Source organism: Ctenopharyngodon idella, chromosome 9 (assembly GCF_019924925.1).
Source record: "Ctenopharyngodon idella isolate HZGC_01 chromosome 9, HZGC01, whole genome shotgun sequence".
NCBI classification, from domain to species: domain Eukaryota; kingdom Metazoa; phylum Chordata; class Actinopteri; order Cypriniformes; family Xenocyprididae; genus Ctenopharyngodon; species Ctenopharyngodon idella.
In genome coordinates this window covers 30,983,799-30,996,955 of record NC_067228.1, presented here as the reverse complement: position 1 = coordinate 30,996,955, position 13,157 = coordinate 30,983,799, and the positions used below count along the sequence as shown (strand labels likewise).

The window sequence follows — 13,157 nt, the reverse complement described above, 5'->3', positions numbered from 1 at the left end:
AAGTGTGAACACTAGTGAACATTTGAACATCTGGCCATATGGAAAACTGAAAACAGAATATGAAAAAAGGCATTTTAGGCTTCTACTCATCATGTAAGTGCATGTTATCACTTCGAGAAAAAAACACTGGAAAAAAAAACAGAGAAAATAAAAATATTTACAGATGACTGTACTATATACCAAATATAAAGCTAAAAAATAATGCTGTATGAACTAATTATTTTAAATGCTCTGAAAAAAAATCTACAGAGAGGCTTGGAAATTGGAGTCAGGAAAAGAATGGAATTTTGAAATGGAAACTGTGTAGGAACCCTGTGAAATGCCAACTAAAATAAGGATCCTTTCAACACAGGACACGTTCTTGTCTGATTCAGTAGATTCATTGAAAGAATAAAGTTCGTTCATGAATCTGACATTGCTCTTGCGTTTCAGAGAGGGTGCCGATTTCTTCAAAATAACAAGGATCAATGTGTTGTTGTTTTATGTAGTGGAGTAAAAGTATGATATTATGCTTTGTAATTTAGTGAAGTAAAAAATTTAATATATTAATATTCTGATAAAGTTCAGACACTTAAAAAAATGTAGTGAAGCAACAAAATAAATATACACTGTAAGAAAAAAATCTGTAAAAAAGAAAATTACCAGGACATTTTCTGTTAAGTTTACGGGCATTTCCTTCAACACTAAAATGGAAAATCAGTATATATCTTCTGTACAATTTATGGTGTTAGCAATGCAGAAGATGGAGGCACATTCAAAAATAATAAAGAGGTTTAATTCCACAATCAGGTGATAAGGCGTAACAGTGCGTAAACAAATACACAAACAATAACCGACGACCGAGAATGAATAGGGAAAAACTTAAATACACAGTGGTGATGAACTAAATGATGAGCAGCTGAGATGAATGGTTAGTGTCCAACTCAAACAAAACAAAGGAACACATGTGACTGATGAAAACAAACTGAAAGTCCATGAAAACGAAACAAAACTGTATCGGTGTGACACATGGACACGGACAATCCTAATGCAGAAAGTTCTATAAAATTATAGCATATCCTCCGTAGCATTTGCAGAAAAGAGTGACAGTCTACAGTGCACTGCACTGACTATAGATAATCCCACCTCATGTCGACGATGACAGTAGCTAGAAAAACTGTTGACTGGCCACTATGCTATTGGAAATCCTACTTCCCCCTTCTGAAGTCATAGCCTTCTGCTCTCTAATCACTCTTGCGATACTTTGATGTCATACACCGAAGTCGAACACACCTATTTACTTCATTTCTGAATGAATCCGCCATTTGAACGAATCGAATGAATGACTGACTCAATGACAAAAACCACTAGGCCAGTGTTATATATTTTGTTTACTTGTGTACTTACAATATCCCAAATGTTTCCAACTATTTGCAACATACCCGCGTCACCCTTGGTTTCCGGTTTTATTTTGTAGAAACTATGGAAACGCCAAAGACGCTTTAATAAATTACATGTTTTATAAGAAAAAGGAACAACTGTTTTGATATATTTGTAGACAGAAAACTAATTGTTGTTATATAGCTCAACACGTTTAGTCTTATTGTTCAGATCTAATTTTCTTGATTTTTTTTGCAAGTACCATGCTTTACCATGCCTCAGAGAAAAACACTATTTTGTGAAGTAGCTAACATAGCATAATCAGATGCAGCTTTATTTTTAGTAACAGTAATACAGAATTTTCTCCATCATACAATACGTTTTAAAATTAATTGCAGGCTATTTATCAACACAAGCCATCCAGCATTTAATATGATATTCTAAAATCGATCTAGCTTACTGCAGTGTGCAACAGTGTCTCACAGCAGCCGCCGAGCGAACGCACAGAGTATCGTTATAACATCATTTTCAACACACTCAAATGTATCTAATATGAAAAACAGAGCTGCGTTACCTCATACTCATGACCGGAAATGCGGAAGCAGCGCCGGCGACTGTGACATAATAAAAGTTCCGCTGCTCGCGCCGTGTTGCATTCGTCTCTCCTTAACAATCGCTCCAGCGACCTCGTTCAGCTCCCACAACACTCGGTCCTGCTCTGCTTCATACTACAGTAACGTTAATGATCTCATCCATGAACATGATTTCTCCCCGAGTCCTATCCTGATTATTTTACACTGTCTGTGAGGTGAAGACCCCAAGATTCCGTGCTCAAACTCGGCGTCATCAAGATACGCCTTTGTTTTGAATAGGCCTCTAGCGACCTCTAGTGGACAGAAAATCCTACATATTGCACCTTTAATAAATTCTATGTTGAATCAAATAAAATACTTATTTCTGAAGCTACTTTTTGTAGTGTCTATTTGATGCTTTTTTCGTTTAGAATAATGACTTTAAATTATCTTTTGTGGGTAATTTCTCAGCGAAATTTTATGTGATTAATTTGCGATTAATTAGAATAATTAATCAGCACATCATGAAATTAATTAGATTTAAAATTTTAATCACTTGACAGCCCTACTTTAAAGACTAAAATGACAATATAATCATAGAACATTAGCTGTTGTCTCTGTTACAAAAACACATTGCTAAGCTGAAATGCTGGCTGTCATTTTGCCCATTAAGTAGTGCACTTGTAGTTAATCTGACCTCAATGTCAATGTCTCTTCAGCTTTATTCTTATCTGTTTCTTCGCAGATAAGCCTGACCCCCCTGCCCGCGTCCCAGCAGCCTCAGACATCCGTAAGTCCAGCCTCACACTGTCCTGGTATGGGCCGACATATGACGGGGGCTGCGCTGTCCATTCCTACAACCTGGAGATATGGAACTCTGTGGACAAGAAGTGGACAGATCTGGCGTCCTGTAACAGCACCTCTTATAACGTACAGAACCTGCTTCCAGACAGACAGTACAAGTTTCGAGTGAGAGCTGTAAATATTTATGGTGTTGGGGAGCCTAGTGCTGAGTGTGAGCCGGTGCAGGTGGGACTGGAGGATGAAGACGGTGAGCACCACCTAGTGGACATCAATAGTATTGTATTAGGAACAAAGCTTGGATTACATGGTTAACTTTAGTTATTTCAGTTTAAAATGTGTTGTAAAAACAGTCTGTTGATTTTACAGGAAATAAGGAAGATGAAGTCGAGCCCTCAGATGATGGTATGTGTCATGTTTGTTGAATTTAGAATTGTAATCCTCAGGTTTCTGATGTATATTTGGAAAGATGATTATCTCATGCTAGTAATTACGTAGAGGCCGTAAAATGCACATGATTCTCAGTTTTTGCTGTTAGAATGTGCATAGACGGTTTACCTTATACTTCTTAAACTGCATGTACTGATATTTTCTGATGATAAGTGTCACTGAATTATTACAGTTTGTCTCAAGCGTTTTGGCTTAATTCTTAAATGATTTTTTTTTTTTTTTAAACAATAAATCCTGATCACTGAACAATTAGTTTCTTGTTCATATCAGCTTCAAATTTCTTATTGATTTAAACAAATTGCATGTGTTTTGGCACATGTGTGCAAAAGAGTAAGTACAATTGTCTACATTTTGCACAATAACTAAATGCACATGACTTGTTGATTTCAACAAAAAATCAATGGTAATGACACTGAATTATTGTTACACTATAATTGATTCTACATTACTGCTGTTGAATCAACACTGAAATTATAATACAATTATTATACAAAAAATAATCAGTGGTAATTTTCAACTAATCTCTGACCATTTCAAAGTTTGGGGAAAACCTTTTAAAACATAAATGACACCTTTCCAGCAGTTGAGCTAACAGTTTAACACAATCAATGACAAATAGACAAAAATAAAATTATTTAAGAAGAAAGGACAAGAAGGACAAAAACATTACAACCTTTAAAAAATGACATTACTTTCAGAAGTCTTATGTCATAAATACAGTTCATTTTCTATGAAACTACAGTACATCGCATTCAAGTAACAAGTTTATCTTATCTTGTAGAATAAAAGACCTTAGGTTTTATTTCATCAAAATTTCTTTAAAAGCTGCAGATTCACTTCATGTAGACCGTACACTCTAAAAAATGCTGGGTTAAAAACCCAGTGATTGGGTTGTTTAAAATGTTTGCCCAACCTGCTGGGCAGTTTTATTTAACCCAAATATTGTTTAAATTACTATATGGCTGGCTTAAAATGAACCCAAAATAGGTTGGAAATTAAAAATCAGACACAGAGGCAACAATAATAATCAAAAGGTGAACAATGTATTAATAAGCAATTTGATAAATGTTTATTATTGTTTAATTATTATTCATTAAACTTATTAATAAATGCTCATTTATTAAACGTTAATTTCCAACACACTTCATTTTAAGCAAGAAATACAGTAATTTTTAAACAATAGTTGAGTTAAATAAAACTACCCAGCAGGTTGGGCAAAAACCCAACTGCTTGGTCAAAACAACCCAATCGCTGGGTTCATTTTCAACCCAAAATGGGTTGTTTTTAACCCAGCATTTTTTAGAGTGTACTCTGTTTAAATATCACAAAATAGCCAGTCACTTTCTCAAACACAAGGTGTAGGTTTTTGTTGTTGTTGTTGTTGTTTTTTCAGTGGGAACAGGCTAAGCTGAATGGAGATCAGTTACATTCCTCAAACTTAATGGTGATTCAAGAATATGAATGATTACCTGATTAAGCAGTAATCAGGGAGCAGGAGTTAAAGGATTAGTTTACTTTAAAATGAAAATTACCCCAAGCTTTACTCACCCTCAAGCCATCCTAGGTGTACATGACTTTCTTCTTTCTGATGAACACAATCGGAGAAATATTAATAAATATCCTGATGCATCCGAGCTTTATAATGGCAGTATGCGTAACCAAACGAGTATGAGCTGAAGAAAGTGTCTCCATCCACATCCATCCATCATAAACATACAGTGGGTACGGAAAGTATTCAGACCCCCTTAAATTTTTCACTCTTTGTTATATTGCAGCCATTTGCTAAAATCATTTAAGTTCATTTTTTTCCTCATTAATGTACACACAGCACCCCATATTGACAGAAAAACACAGAATTGTTGACATTTGCAGATTTATTAAAAAAGAAAAACTGAAATATCACATGGTCCTAAGTATTCAGACCCTTTGGATTTGGGGATCCTCTGCCATTCCTCCTTGCAGATCCTCTCCAGTTCTGTCTGGTTGGATGGTAAACGTTGGTGGGCAGCCATTTTTAGGTCTCTCCAGAGATGCTCAATTGGGTTTAAGTCAGGGCTCAATTGGGTTGGGTCAGTCACGGAGTTGTTGTGAAGCCACTCCTTCGTTATTTTAGCTGTGTGCTTAGGGTCATTGTCTTGTTGGAAGGTAAACCTTCGGCTCAGTCTGAGGTCCTGAGCACTCTGGAGAAGGTTTTCGTCCAGGATATCCCTGTACTTGGCCGCATTCATCTTTCCCTCGATTGCAACCAGTCGTCCTGTCCCTGCAGCTGAAAAACACCCCCACAGCATGATGCTGCCACCACCATGCTTCACTGTTGGGACTGTATTGGACAGGTGATGAGCAGTGCCTGGTTTTCTCCACACATACAGATTAGAATTAAGGCCAAAAAGTTCTATCTTGGTCTCATCAGACCAGAGAATCTTATTTCTCACCATCTTGGAGTCCTTCATGCAGGCTTTCATGTGTCTTGCACTGAGGAGAGGCTTCCGTCGGGCCACTCTGCCATAAAGCCCCGACTGGTGGAGGGCTGCAGTGATGGTTGACTTTCTACAACTTTCTCCCATCTCCCGACTGCATCTCTGGAGCTCAGCCACAGTGATCTTTGGGTTCTTCTTTACCTCTCTCACCAAGGCTCTTCTCCCCCGATAGCTCAGTTTGGCCGGACGGCCAGCTCTAGGAAGGGTTCTGGTCGTCCCAAACGTCTTCCATTTAAGGATTATGAAGGCCACTGTGCTCTTAGGAACCTTAAGTGCAGCAGAAATGTTTTTTGTAACCTTGGCCAGATCTGTGCCTTGCCACAATTCTGTCTCTGAGCTCTTCAGGCAGTTCCTTTGACCTCATGATTCTCATTTGCTCTGACATGCACTGTGAGCTGTAAGGTCTTATATAGACAGGTGTGTGGCTTTCCTAATCAAGTCCAATCAGTATAATCAAACACAGCTGGACTCAAATGAAGGTGTAGAACCATCTCAAGGATGATCAGAAGAAATGGACAGCACCTGAGTTAAATATATGAGTGTCACAGCAAAGGTTCTGAATACTTAGGACCATGTGATATTTCAGTTTTTCTTTTTTAATAAATCTGCAAAAATGTCAACAATTCTGTGTTTTTCAGTCAATATGGGGTGCTGTGTGTACATTAATGAGGAAAAAAATGAACTTAAATGATTTTAGCAAATGGCTGCAATATAACAAAGAGTGAAAAATTTAAGGGGGTCTGAATACTTTCCATACCCACTGCATTCTACATGGCTCTGGGGATTAATAAAGGCCTTCTGAAGCAAAGTGATGTGTTTGTGTAAATAAAATATCCATATTTAATCAAGTTATGAAATAAAATATCTTCCGTATTCAAATTACGGAAAAAACAGAACTGGCGTTGCATCAGTTCTGTAAGTTGAATAAAAAAATTTGTAAATAAATCCATTTCCATTTTTTTGGAATGGGTTTTGATTTCAGGCTGTACGACAAATAAAGTAATTATTTCAAAAGGGTTTGATGATTTTCTATAGGCAATGAATACGAAGTTTGCCCAGCACAATCACTACTATTTTATAACATGGAAGAACGTCACAACACTAAACAACAGCAACTGCTACATTTGTATTAATACAGTACATTTATTTTCGTAGAAATGTGTTGCACGTAAACTGAAAATTCACAGTTGTTTGCCATGGAAGAGCAGCAGACAGATATATAAGAATGTGTGGTGGTGGTGGAGTTAGGGGAAGACATGATAGAGTGTGTAAAACATTTCTACAAAAATGTACTCTATACTGTAAATACAAATGTTCGTTTTATTCTTTTTGTGTACTACAGTATTGACTTTTCTAATTAAATTTTTACCTACCATATCTAAATAGCTACACAAGAGATACACCAGAGCATTTGGCTAGACAAAACTACGTTTTGGAAAATGAATTAAATGTTTTGGGTGAGTAACTACATTTTGCAGACATGCTATAGAGTTCTGATGTTCCAGCCAACAGTTGTGACAATTGAGCTTACAGTTTAGAGAATTTCAAGATTGTTTTGAAAAATGTGCCAACGCGATTGAGAAAAACTGTAAAGGAAGGTTTTCAAAAAGCATATCTACTGAGGTTTTTCAAAGTTTCATTTTCAGTTTTTTCAAAAAGTGTTAAATACTGCAACATGACTGATTATAGACAATCCAGAATAATAGGAATCTATTTCCTGTCTTTTCACAACAGAAACAGAGAAGGTACCGGACTACAGAGATGTGATGATCAAGACAGATGTAAAAGTGAAGGACCTGTATGATGTGGAAGAACGAATGGGCTCGTGAGTATGACAGTAGATCAATAAAATGGAGAGAATAATTTTAGATTATTGTACAATAAAGGAACCTGCAACAACATTAAAGGGATAGTTCACCCAAAAATAGAAATTCTGTCATCATTTACTCACCCTCAAGTTTTTCCAAACCTGTATAAATTTCTTTGTTCTGCTGAACACAAAGGAATATATTTTGAAGAAAGTTTGAAACCAGGCCACTTTGGGGCACCATTGACTTCCGTAGTAGGAAAAAAAAAAAATACTATGGAAGCCAATGGTGCCCCAGAATTGTTCAGTTTCCCACATTTTTCAAAATATCTTCCTTTGTGTTCAGCAGAACAGAAATTTATACAGGTTTGGAACAACTTTAGGGTGAGTTGATGATGACAGAATTTTCTTTTTTTGGTGAACTATCCCTTTAATAATTTTTTTTTTTTTTTTTTCTTAAACTTAAAATTAAAAGAAAAGCAGCATCTTGTGTTTTTATCAGAAAGTTTGAGTCTTCAGTCTTTATTTATTTTATTTTTTTTTTCTTTTCAGAGGAAAATTCGGGACTGTTTTCAAACTGATAGAAAAGTCCACTAAAAAGGTTTGGGCGGGAAAATTCATAAAAGCATATTCTGCCAAAGAAAAAGAAAATGTCAGACAGGAAATTGCAATTATGAATGACCTGCATCACCCAAAGCTTGTGCAGTGTGTCGACGCTTTTGAGGCAAAGACAGACATCGTAATGGTGCTGGAAATGTAAGTAGATATGTGTTTTATGAGCTTTAGGTCTGGTTTCACAGACAGTGCTTAGATTAAACCAAGATTAGGCCTTAGATTAAGACATTTAAGTAGCTTTTATAAATGTGCCTTAGAAAAAAATAACTGATGTGCATCTTGAGACAAAACAATGGCAGTGACATATTTTAAGATATGCCAGTGCAAGTTGCTTTTAGTTAAAAGTGGCAAGAATAAGTTATAACCCTTTGAAAATGTCTGACTAAACTATTGATTATCGGCAGATGCCCTTTTTTTTTTTGTTTTACATGGATAAACTCTTACAGTGTTTGACACTTTTAGTTGAACGTGTCTGGTGTATTGGCTGAACTTTGGTGTTCTTCAGGATCTCTGGAGGGGAACTGTTTGAGCGGATAATAGATGAGGACTTTGAGCTGACAGAGAGAGAGGTGATCAAATACATGCTTCAGATAGTGGATGGAGTAAATTTCATCCATAAGAAAGGCATCGTCCATCTGGACCTCAAACCTGAGAACATCATGTGTGTCAATAAGACCGGCAGCAAAATCAAACTTATTGACTTTGGACTGGCACGCAGACTGGGTAATTGCATTTTATTTTTTTATTTGTTTATTTTATTAAAGTTCTAACAGATTATTATAATTTTAATTATTATCAGAAAAAAATTATATTTAGACTTTAATTTATATGAGACTTACTGATGATAATCCACGGTCAGTATAGAATTTTGACATTTTCCAATGCTTTTCACTTTCACAATTTCAACTGAGAAACAATTTAAGTCATTTGTTTATTTAAAAAATCACATATTGTTTTAAAGTTGAATCATGAATTGTTTTGTGTCTTATGTATGGCTGTAGAGACTGCTGGATCTCTGAAAGTCCTTTTTGGCACCCCAGAGTTTGTGGCTCCAGAGGTGATTAATTATGAGGCCATCAGTTACGCTACAGACATGTGGAGTATAGGAGTTATCTGCTACATCCTGTGAGTACACAAGTCAAGTCAAGTCACCCTTGTTTATATACTGCTTTATACAATACAGATTGTTTCAATGCTGCTTCATAGCAATAAACAGGAAAATAATGATCAATGATGCAAACTTCATCAGATTTTGCTGTAAAGCAGCTCTACAGAAGACAATAGCTTTATTCATTTCACATCCATTCTGAAGAGAAATTACCTTGATGACCAATGAATTGAATTTCCCATTTTCTGTGCTGATCTAGGTGTAAAATCTGCAGAATTATATGGAATAAATGTAAACATGCGCTAAAAGTACTACACTCTTATTGGTTAAATTATCCAAACAATTTAATAAATAATTATATATGGTAGCCTTTCAATTCATCCAGGGTGTTTCCTTGCCTATGATCCAAATTTGTAGAGCCTCATAATTGACGTGTTCCAATTTTGTGGAAATCAAGTACTTTATCATTCTTTAAAAGAGACTATTACAGAAAAAATATACTTTAAAAGAATATACTGAAGTACTAACTCAATGTAATGTTTTCAGACACTTAATTGCATGTTAATTGCAGCTATTGTAAATAAAATGTATTATAGTTTCAATTTATATGAAATGCAATTAGCTGAAATTTAGAGAGCTTTTATGACCCACTTAAGGACTCGGGGACGTGTTTAGGTTATTGGGGGCCCTAAGCAAATCTCCGGGAGGGGGCTCCAGCGGGCGTGTTCCTGGGGGGGGGGAGGGTATGATATAGGCTACATGTAATTGAGAGCATTCTGAAAGACTGCTTATGTGTGTGTTATCAACACGTCAATTTATTATAAGCAACACAAGACTTTAACAGCCAGTGACATTTACAGCTGGAGAGACTGGACTGATTTTCTACTGTTTCGTGTCAATCACCATCAGCCAGTTAAGACCTACATTTAGCCTTAGATGTTAAATGAATATGGTCCCTGGATCATAGGTTTTATCAGCTGGCAAGTTTCAATGCACTTTTAAGAGTGCAAGTTGCAACTTTTATTAACAATGGAAAGATGAGGCTTATTAGTATGTAACAATATCACCCTGTTTGGACAGTTTTACACCATTTCCTGCCAGTCTAGTTATGCCATCATAGTTATGCATTTCGATTCACAAGCTTGCAATTCGAGTCAATATCAGTTATTTTGAGATATACTGTATATCAGGTTGGCTACAGTACATGGCAAATTTTCTCAAGAAAAAACTAATGCTGTATAATATACATGGTAATCAGTTGGTACTACATTACATTAACTTAATTCCTTAAGTGTAGTTGTTTACAAACTTAAATTACACTTAAGGAATTTTTATAATAATAAAGTTATAATAGGCCTACTAACTTTAAAATTATTTCTACTCCAATTCGTGTTTTTTAAAAAATGTAAACATTTAAATGGTGTCTGTCACCTTGATGGATTTATTCAAACATGCATTAAATAGGCTATTATTAAAGAACATTAAAAATTATAATTAATATGTAATATGGTGCATATATTTAGCTAAATGCTCCTCTCTACAGTTAATTTTTCTAGCTGACTAACGAGTTTATGGTCACTGAATATGTTTGTTCTGAGGTAAATGTGATGTTATGTTTGTTTGTTTACAAGCTTTTTTATTACCGTCTTTCCGCGGTTGAACACTGAGTAAGCGATTACACGAGACATGATATGGATTTCTGTAAGTTGTTCTGTATCTTTTAACATACCTTTAGTTGTTCATTCATGTTTATTTCGCGCTGCAACTGGTATTAAAGCGGAGGAGAGGATCAGTTCACGTGCGCGTCAGGCTGCCGCTTCTCTTGAACTGAGGTTACAGCGACCTGTCACACCACATCAAAGAGCGCCAAATTTAAATGGATATACGGAAATCCTTCCTTATACCCACTAGGATCTTTCCTAGTGGGTATAAGGCATATACCTGCATATCACGTAGACTACACCACTGGGGGGATCCCCCTAGTGGTGGGTAAATACGCTACTGTAAGGACTTTAATTTCATAATTACTTCTATTGTCCTTGAAATGTGTTCAAAGTGTATTGTCAAATGTACTGACAAGCATTTATGTTAAACTAAAATAAACATTAATGTAATTTCTATGAAAACTATAAAAATTTGTAATTACACATTTGTAATGATAAAGTTGTAATTTAGTACATTTAATATATTAACTCTAAATGTAATATCGAACAGCACACTAAATTATAATCAAGTATGTTTTAGTATGTTAGTCAACAGATCAAAATAATTGTACTTCTTTAAATTATGACGAAAGATTATTAAAACCTAATGATTTAAAATGTACTTTAAAGACTTTTTTTTTTATTTGACATTATTACAAAGTGCACCTTTCAAACGTGTACTTTTGTTAAGAAACAGTCATAAAAGTATAGTCTCTTTTAGTACACTTATGTGGCCTTTTATTTCATTAATATTTTTTTTTCAAATATACTTTTAAAGGTACACTATGCAACTTTTTATTTGTTGTGGAAAATTTATATAATGAGTGAGTACATTATGAATCCATCTTCCAAACCATGTTTTTGTCTTATCATGAATCACTACGGTACGCCTATAATAAGTGTTTATATTCGGACTATTTTAGACTGAGCGGGACAACAACCACTGCGGAGTATCCCATTACCTGCATGACTTGTCATATACATAAACAGAGAGAAGTAGCTCCGGCTACAATGTTCTTCCGCAAGACACATGCAGTTTAATTTATTAACCGCTAGAGTGCCAAAAGTTACATAGTGTACCTAAAAGATTTGAAGTACACAAGTGTATATTCAATACAATTAAGCACACTTATTCTCTACAGGGCTGATCATCCCACTATTGTTGTTGGGAAGAATGTGTGAGATTTGTTTGCTTAATAGTCTTTCCTGTTTGAAATGGAAAACAATTCAGCAAGGTGTTTGCATTTTTACTTTTGGAATCTAGAGGAATACTATAGTCCCTCATGAGAGCTAGTCTGTTGTATTTTTTGTTGTTTGTTTTATAAGCTGTCTGTGAGAGTTTTATGAGTTTATACAGTATGTGTGATAAGAGTATCTGTGGTAACAGAAAGATGGAGCTGTAGATTATCTTGTGTTTCTCTGTGATCTTCTCAGTTCCCCAATGTTTATCTGGGCATCAAGCAGCAAGCAAAAGTCCTTTTAGTATAATTGTAAAAATGTCCACCTTCAGGTCATGGTACACAATATTTCAAAATGAACCCTTACTGGACTAAAGCAACTTACTTTTTTCCTTTTTTTTTTTAGTGTGACAATATTATAGCTCCACTTACTTTCTTTCATTGTTTCTTGTTGTCTTTAGTGTCAGTGGTTTGTCTCCCTTCATGGGGGACAATGATAATGAGACGCTGTCTAATGTGACCTCAGCGACGTGGGACTTTGAAGACGAGGCATTTGATGAGATCTCAGATGAGGCCAAAGACTTTATCAGTAACCTGCTGAAGAAAGACATGAAGTGAGTGCACATCTCTGCCTCACTTTCACCAAAGTCCTTATTCAGAAAATACTTGAAAGTATATATTTGTTGCCTTATATGGTGAGTCATTGTAAATGTCTGATTTACTTGATCTCCTCTGTCTTGCATCATGCACCTGTGCACTCGGAGACTATACATTTTCTTTTTCACAATTTATTTTTTCTCAAAGCTCTTTCTCTCAGCAGATCAGTGTCTGTGTTTTTTGTCTGCAGAGCTCGTCTGACCTGCGATCAGTGTTTCCAGCACCCATGGCTCAAACAGGACACCACCATCATGGAGGCCAAGAAGCTTTCTAAAGAGAGGATGAAGAAGTATATTCTGAGAAGAAAGTGGCAGGTGAGGATCTAGAAAGATTATAATGTGACATAAAATGTTGGTTTTCTCCTTGTTTCTTGTATTATTGAAAGTCTGATTACAATGAGCTCAAGATCTTCTCGCAGTGTGTTTGTTTT

General features: G+C 35.6%; 1 protein-coding gene across 2 annotated transcripts in view; it reads left to right on the top strand.

Annotated features, from left to right (window-relative positions):
* Positions 1–13,157, top strand: part of mylka (myosin, light chain kinase a) — a 105,965-nt gene that overhangs the window by 88,862 nt on the left and 3,946 nt on the right. For both annotated transcript variants that reach the window (XM_051905890.1, XM_051905891.1), the window contains 8 exons: positions 2,677–2,982; positions 3,102–3,137; positions 7,394–7,484; positions 8,019–8,222; positions 8,587–8,804; positions 9,083–9,206; positions 12,532–12,684; positions 12,918–13,041. In XM_051905890.1, coding sequence (XP_051761850.1) covers positions 2,677–2,982; positions 3,102–3,137; positions 7,394–7,484; positions 8,019–8,222; positions 8,587–8,804; positions 9,083–9,206; positions 12,532–12,684; positions 12,918–13,041 — 1,256 coding nt within the window. The remainder of the gene's footprint in view (positions 1–2,676; positions 2,983–3,101; positions 3,138–7,393; positions 7,485–8,018; positions 8,223–8,586; positions 8,805–9,082; positions 9,207–12,531; positions 12,685–12,917; positions 13,042–13,157) is intronic.